Source organism: Mauremys reevesii, linkage group 4 (genome assembly GCF_016161935.1).
Source record: "Mauremys reevesii isolate NIE-2019 linkage group 4, ASM1616193v1, whole genome shotgun sequence".
In the NCBI taxonomy this organism is placed as follows: Eukaryota; Metazoa; Chordata; order Testudines; family Geoemydidae; genus Mauremys; species Mauremys reevesii.
Window position 1 is genome coordinate 147,013,563 of NC_052626.1, and position 7,946 is coordinate 147,021,508.

The 7,946-nt window shown below is 45.4% G+C and overlaps 1 protein-coding gene across 1 annotated transcript; it reads left to right on the top strand.

Moving 5' to 3' along the window:
* Positions 1 to 3,559: 3,559 nt before the first annotated feature.
* Positions 3,560 to 6,840, top strand: LOC120403411 (olfactory receptor 1052-like). The gene is made up of 2 exons (XM_039534477.1): positions 3,560 to 3,646; positions 5,737 to 6,840. Exons 1-2 carry the CDS (start codon positions 3,598 to 3,600, stop codon positions 6,723 to 6,725), a joined length of 1,038 nt encoding a protein of 345 aa, XP_039390411.1. The 5' UTR covers positions 3,560 to 3,597; the 3' UTR covers positions 6,726 to 6,840.
* The last annotated feature ends 1,106 nt before the right edge of the window (positions 6,841 to 7,946 follow it).

The window sequence follows — 7,946 nt, forward strand, 5'->3', positions numbered from 1 at the left end:
CTTGTGTCAAAATTAATCCAGTGTTGTAAACTGTGTGGGTAACTCCATTTAGGATGGCAAGTTGTTGCATATTGTTTCCTTACAGGGACAACAGACCTTTGTTATCGGAGTTGTCCCGGACAAGGCTGGACAGTGCAGTACAGAATAGACATTTGGTGGGGGGAAATTTAGGACTGGGAGAATGTTGGGATCACTCAGTGGCTATTTTGTAAGGCAGAGGTGATGCATCATGTGACTGAGGACAAAGACATGCACATACTGTGCTTTCACCTGAGAACTTACATTTGTTCTTTCTTGTTTTGTTCTTTTCCTTAATCTAACATAAAAGTCATTCCGACATTTGGTGTGTGTGTGTGTGTGTGTGTGTGTGTGTGTGTGTGTGTGTGTGTGTGTGTGTGAGAGAGAGAGAAATATATATTCCCTATGAATATGAATGAACTTGTTCCAACCCCCCCAATCCAGAACAAACCATTGATCCTCCCCATAGATCCCACCTCTTCTTCATGCCCCACATTCAGACATGAGTTGGTTTAAGATTCTGAAACACTCACATATATTTTTATGCCTTAGACTATGTCTACACTACACAACTTTTAGTGACACGGCTGGGTTGCCGAAAGTTGGGCAGGGTGAACGCTGTTGGTCGGCACTTTTGCCAACAAAATACTTCTACCCCCAATGAGTGGTGTTTGCATTGTCTACAGGAGAGCGCTCCTGCCGACAATGCGGTCGTTCACACAGGCACTGCTCACAGCAAACTTTTGCTTTCAGGTGGAGGGGGAGGTTAAGTACCTGCGAACAACAAAAGTTTTGTCTTTCAATTGTCAGTGTAAATGTGGCCTTAGTGTTTTCAGTGTCCAACTGAGACCAAGAGTAGAGGTGCTGGGACTCTCATGAGAAAGTGGGTGTTTGCCACCCACATTTTGCTCATTGCCAGCCCAGTATTACAGATTCCAGATGTTTGCTTTGCACAGAAAAGCTTTGGATGCTTAAACAAAACAGACATACATTCTGAGAGCCAGAGCCTGGCCTGGCTCTATGGAGGTCATTCACACATAAGGAGGAGCAGGACCTCATAGACTTCACTCTACGTAGGGGACGCTATGGGGAAAGCGTGGGCTGCACAGCCGACACACGGGTGGGTGGAAAGTTGGCAGAGCATTGCCTCTTCCCCTATGTCCCAACGAACCATCATTGATGAGGGTAGCTATCGGCTGTGGTACCTGAGTCACAATTTAATCCCTGACCTCCTCCTGGGGTGGTATAGTTAAGCCCTGACCCTTACAGAGAGTGGGTGATCAAAGCACAAGGTAGCCCTGAACCGTTAGATAATTCCCAATCTCTTGAGCCATCCAATCTGCACAATCTGAACACCAAGAATTGAAAAGTCTCCATATTCCATCCCCAGTGCTTTGAGTCATTCGTTCTCAGCGATCAATGGACCTGCTGGGACCAATTACCGACATGCACTCGCAGGGCGTTATACAAATCACTTCTCCACAAAGATACTTGGCCCCAGCAACATGAAGATAGCTGAAGCTCCTTCGTCTATCTGACAGTTCTAGCTTGGAGAAACTTACGGTCCCAATGGCCTGTAAGAGAATATAAATCAGCCCCCTGCCCTTCCTCCAGATGGGACTCTCTTGGAGCCATCACATAAATTATTCATCCTCACACAGGTAGGTTTGCTTTGTCTGGGTGTAGCACTAGCGGGGAAAAAAGAGTAAAAACCTATTGTGAGCAGCAAGTAAAATCTAATGATCCACTGAAAAATTGGTTTGAAGATATAAATTTGACCTAAAACTTCGTAACTGACCAGAGAGCTACTTATGTAGGAAATGACCTCTTCAGTTGAAGCTGCTACATCCAGAATCTAAGGAGCAGCCCTGGGTGCGGACCCACCAGCAGCACACAACAGGTGAATCGTTGCGTTGCTAGGCTGTACCCTGGGCTTAGGCTGTGTCTGGGGAGAGGGATGGTGCTGCAGATAACAGCAAAATGCTTTTGATTCATTTCATGTGCTGTCGTTATTAACTGTCCTCCCAAACTCTGAGTCCTTTCTCCTCTCGCCTCCTTGTAAGAGGCCACCTTATGGGATCCCAATGGGTAGTGTATAAATCCCAGTTCACCTTCTGAGCTTTACTCGTTCTGCAACTGCCCAGCATTGGGTAGAGATTAATAATTCCTATGAGATTTCCAGAAGGACGCACCTGAATTGACCACAGGGATCATTCACAGCAGTGGTCCCCAATGTGGTGCCTGCAGGCACCATGGCGCTCTCCAGGGCATTTATGTGTGCCCGCCTAGTGCCCCGCAGGGGAGAGTAGCCGCGGCCCTGCGCCTGCCGGGGACAGAGAACTCGGGCTGCGGGCACAGTGTTCTCTGTAACCTGCATCCCCATGTCTGCCAGGGACAGAGAACTCCGGGGCTGCAGGCGCCAGTGTTCTCTGTCCTCGCGGCTTCTCTCCGGCTTCTCTCTTCTCTCTGGATTCATATATTATGTAATATTAAATATGGTTTTTTGTATTATTTAATGTACAAATACAAAATAAGGCTTGAAAAATTGTTGGCGCCCGCCACACTCTTCTGAAAACATGAACGTGCTGCTGGTCACAAAAAGGTTGGGAACCACTGATTCACAGCAAAGCAACAGTGTTAGCCCTGGCAACACAATACTGGGAGTGTAAGGATCACAGAAATAATCTTCCAAAAGAGTTATTCTGAAGTTACTAGACTTGGCCAATAGGGAAATGTGACCCAAGGATCTCTTGATACCAACTAGCAGAGGGCACATAGATACACAAGGAAACCCCTGGGTCTGATATCAACACACTAGTCCACCAAATTTTGTCATGTAAGGTCTCCAGTGAAAGCCGTCATGTAAGGTCTCCAGTGAAAGCCGACCATAAAGCTGGTCGTCATAATCATTGTGAGTTTTATGTATGTATGTAAAATATGTGAAGACTTATGTATATATACCAAAAAATAGGGTCTCTAGGTTTGTGAATTAACACAGGTCACCAAAAAGTAATCCACATAGTCCTGGCAGTCAGGGGGGACGAAATGCTTATCTCACTGTAATTCATTGATTCCCAACCTTTTTGCGGCCAGTAGCACATTCATGTTTTCAGAAGAGTGTGGCAGGCGCCAACAATTTTTGAAGGCTTATTTAGTTTTTGTACATTAAATAATACAAAAAAAACCATATTTAATATTACATAATATATGAATCCAGAGAGAAGAGAGAAGCTGGAGAGAAGCCGCGAGGGCAGAGAACACTGGCGCCTGCAGCCCTGGAGTTCTCTGCCCCCGGCAGGTGCGGGGGCCCAGATTCTCTCCCCTGTTGGGCACTAGGCAGGGACCGCAAGTGCCAGGAACAGAGAACACTGTGCCCGCAGCCTGAGTTCTCTGTCCCCGGCAGGCGCAGGGCTGCGGCTACTCTCCGCTGCTGGGCACTAGGCGGGCACACACAAATCCCCCAGAGGGCGCCATGGTGCCCGCGGCCACCATTTTGGGGACCACTGCTGTAACTGGTCATGTGCAAATTAATTCCTGTATGGACACCATTTGCAGTCTGAGCAAAATGCTAATCAATAGATGATGGAAGCTGCAGGGAAAAACAACAACATGGGTAACCTGTGTAAGGGTAAGAATCTTTGAAACTACTTCTGGGATGCAGATTAACCCCAGTTATTCCTTCAAGCTGTGAAGACAAGCTGCTAGCGGGATTGATTTTATGAGACGGAATCTCAGCCAAACTGGTTGAAAATGCTGGGGAAGACCTGGGGTAAGCTATCTCGTGGGTAATAAGGGAACACCTTGAGAGACAAGGCAGGTGAGATAACGTCTTTTATTGGACCAACTTCTGTTGGTGAAAGAGAAAAGCTTTTGAGTTCTTCAGATCTGGGAAAGCTACTTAGAGTGTCACAGCTAAACACAAGGTGAAACATCTTGTTTAGCATAAGGAGTTAACACATATTGTAAGAGACCATTCAAAGTAAAGTGGCTTGTTAACACCTCTGCGAAAAGTACAAAACCAGGATTAGCGGGTTACAGATCATTGTAATAAGCCATAAATCCAGAGAGTCTTTATTAAAACTATGATTTTTAGTGACTAAAAGAGTTATGGATTCAAGCTCCGATGCTTGTCTTTTGACGTTGTCGTGCCTTGTCAGTTAAGTTTAGGCTCTAGGGAGCATGTTATGATTTTGTTTTATAAGTAACTGTTTCCAATTATCTTACTTTCTATCACTTGAATCTCTGTTCTTTGATAATCAACTTATTCTTGTTCTCTGTATATCTAAGTGCTGTTATGTTAAGTAGTGTGGTGATCCTAAGGTGTGTCTTGCAAGCTGCTGTGTACAATTTCTTTGGGAGTAGTGAGGCTGAGAGCTCTGGGCGTGTTCAGTGGAACAGGGGCTGAGTACATCAGAGGGACACTCAGAAAATTTGGGGGGTTGATGTCTGCCTATGGGTAACTTGCACAGAGAAAGCGAGGCCTGCAGAGGCCTGGAAGACTACACTTGTCTTGCCACAGGCTGGTGAATTCAGGTCTAGAGCCAGCGCGGACATGACTTCCTCATGCTAAGGGTAGGTGATGCTGAGGCGCCTCAGCCCTTGATACTCGCAGGAGAATTTAGCATTTAAAATAAGTTGGTCTTTAATCCCATTTGTGATTAAAATACCCGAGTAGATTCTAATCCCCTACTTACTCTAGGGTCAGATGCTCTGACCCTAGCAAGACAAGTTAACAACCTCGCCCACATCTGGTCACCCTTACCTGGTGATCAGGCAAACTGTGTACCTTTCCCATTGTTCTGAATAATTTATTCACCCAAAAATGCAGGTTTGCATCACCCAAAGCTTCTGGCAGACTTGTGTCAAATTCAGCAAATGCTTTCAGTGAGGAAAAAAAATAAAAAAGGTGAAATATTTCATTTTGACATTTTTGAAACAATGTGTTTTAAGGTTTTGTTTGAAAATGAAGTTTTATTTTTTTTTAAAGTGTTAGATTTAACTTTTAAGAATAGAACATAAGAACAGCCATCCTGGGTCAGACCAAAGGTCCATCCAGCCCAGTGTCCTGTCTGCCGACAGTGGCCAATGCCAGGTGCCCCAGAGGGAGTGAACCTAACAGGTAACGATTAGGTGATCTCTCTCCTGCCATCCATCTCCACCCTCTGACAAACAGAGGCTAGGGACACCATTCCTTACCCATCCGCATGATGGGACTTAACCTCCATGAATTTATTAGTTTCTTTTTTTTTTCCTGTATAGTCCTAAACCTTCACAGCCTCCTCCAGGCAGAGTCCACAGGTTCCAAGAGGGAGAGGAAAAAAAACCTGACATGTAAATGATTTTTTGGGGGGGAGGAGGGAATAAGTTTGTTATTTTAGGATTTTTCGGGTCAGCCACCGAATCAAAACAAAACAACAATCACCCAGCTCTAATGTAAACTCCCTTGATTTCTGCTATGGGGATGGGTGGGAGGGGGGAAGGTTTTTCAACTGAGCCAGCAGTGAACTTCACCCTCTGGCAATCAAGTCAGCACTATGCTATAGTTTTGTGCTAATAGTTGTTCTTTGCAGATTGTCCACTTTGAAAGAGAAAGAATGAGTTACTCACACATGGGTAAAAATATTCTTACTTTTAGCAAACAAGGGTCTCAAATGGACTAAAATGCTGTCATTGGTCATACAGAATTCCTGGTCCTCACACTGTTTTTTATTTATACAGAAATTCCCCCTGTGCATGTCTGCCTTCAAAGCCTGTGTAAAGCAATGGCCCGGGGGAATGACACCACCGTGACTGAATTCATCCTTGCAGGATTCACTGACCATCCAGAACTGCAGGTTGTCCTCTTCCTCATATTTCTGGTGATCTATGTTCTCACCTTGCTGGGGAATTTGGGGATGATTGGCCTAATCTGGAGGGACTCCCGATTTCACACCCCCATGTATATCTTTCTCAGCAACTTGTCACTTGTCGACCTTGGCTATTCCTCATCCATCGCCCCCAGGGTGCTGGTGAGCTTCTCAAGGGAGAGTAAGGCCATTTCCTACGCTGGATGTGCTGCACAGCTGTATTTTTTTTTCGTCTTTGCCACAGCTGAATCTTTACTCCTTGCGGTGATGGCCTATGACCGTTACGTGGCCATCTGTAATCCACTGCTCTATAGGCTCATCATATCCAAGAGGTCCTGCATCTGGCTCTTGGCTAGCTCATACGTGGCTGGGGTTGCCAATGCAACCATGTTTACCAGCTGCACCTTTCAGCTGTCCTTCTGTGGGCCCAATGTAATCAATCATTACTTTTGTGACGTCCTTCCGCTCATGCGGCTCTCCTGCACCGACACTCACAACAATGAAATGCTGCTTTCTATCTTTGCTGGCTCCATACAACTGACTACCATACTGATCATCCTCTTCTCTTATCTGTATATTACTGCGGCCATACTCAGGATCCGCTCCTCCGAGGGCAGGCGCAAAGCCTTCTCCACCTGCGCCTCTCACCTGACAGCCGTGGCTATTTTCTACGGGACAACAGTCTTTATCTACTTACGACCCAGTTCCACCTCCTCACGGGAGCAGGACCAGGTGATCTCTGTGTTCTACACGGTGGTCATCCCCATGCTGAACCCCCTCATCTACAGCCTGAGGAACAAGGAGGTGAAGGCCGCCCTGGGGAGGATGTTAGAGAGAAGAAAGTTCTCTCAGCAGCTTTGATGAATAATTTGATCATGTTTTGCATTCCCTTCCACGCTATGTAACTTTATCATGAAAATCAAAACTCTAATGTGTTCAAGTTTTAAGAATAATGTTTTAGAGAGGTGGCATGGTCCAACAGATAAGACACTCAGGAGATCTGGTGTGACAGATATTGCAACCCCATGTAGTATCTTTGGGACCATTATATTAAATTTCATTATATGAATGGTTTATGTATTACTGTTTTCTACTCCAGGGGAGAGGGTTCCCACAGCTCCTATGGGAACTAAAACCTGAGGGGGGTGGTTGATTAAGGCAAGTCCCTGTGAGTAAACTCCAGAGAAATTCCAAGGGGAGTGGAATCTGTCTCATTTAGGGCCGTTGAACCTGTAACCCCTCTGAATGGTCCAGCAAGGACACCTGCTTTTAGGTTTCCAGCTCCGCAGCTGTCACCTCTCTTGGGTGGAGATGTACATCTCTCTCCCTCTTAACTGGGGTTTTCTGAGGCTCCACAGTTCCCTACCTACACTGTGAATTCCCCAGTAAGCCAGACTGCCTAAGCCAACCTGCTTTACTTTTCTCCTTAGTGATAGGAAACAGTGTGATTGCCACAGATATAAGTTACCACACCAGTCTTTCCAAGCAAGAAAATTCATTCTCAAGGGGAAAGCATTATTGAGAAAACATTAAAAGCAATAAAAGAACCTACATGCATGCTAATAACCTCACCAAAGATCACCCCAGCTCCATCAAGGGCTCTGGATGTTGAACTGTCCTTCAAACCTTGCCACCAAGGGTTTTTTTCTATGGTTACAAACTCACACCACCTTTTGCTCAGAACAAACAAACAGACTGGGCCATGTCCTTCCAAAGCTTCCCAGGAAGGATTGAGGCAGCCCTTGGAGACAAGGCCCTGTTTGTTTAGAGCACTAGAAATAAGGGTCTCAATCAGTTTTAACTAAGGCTATTTAACTCAATGTCCCTTCTTTGTCCACTGGGCCTTAAAGAATCCAGTTTGAATGAGTATATGTAAGCCTCTCTCCAGGTGGTGGTAGCTCTCTGGAGATGTTACAACTTGAGTGAATTTGCCCCTTCAACCTGTTCTTAATTTTTGGAGAGCAACAGTCTTCATGTCCCATGGAATTAAATACAGTCCCTAGCACACAATGATACATACATTTATTCAATAAGTTTTCACATAATTCAGTAAGGTTTGTGCAGGATAATGTGTGAAATTGC

Coding starts and splice junctions, on each gene's coding strand:
- LOC120403411 (XM_039534477.1), top strand. CDS start 3,598: ATGATGGAAGCTGCAGGGAAAAACAACAACATGGGTAACCTGTGTAAG. Junction 3,647..5,736: donor CATGGGTAACCTGTGTAAGG/GTAAGAATCTTT, acceptor TTATTTATACAG/AAATTCCCCCTGTGCATGTC.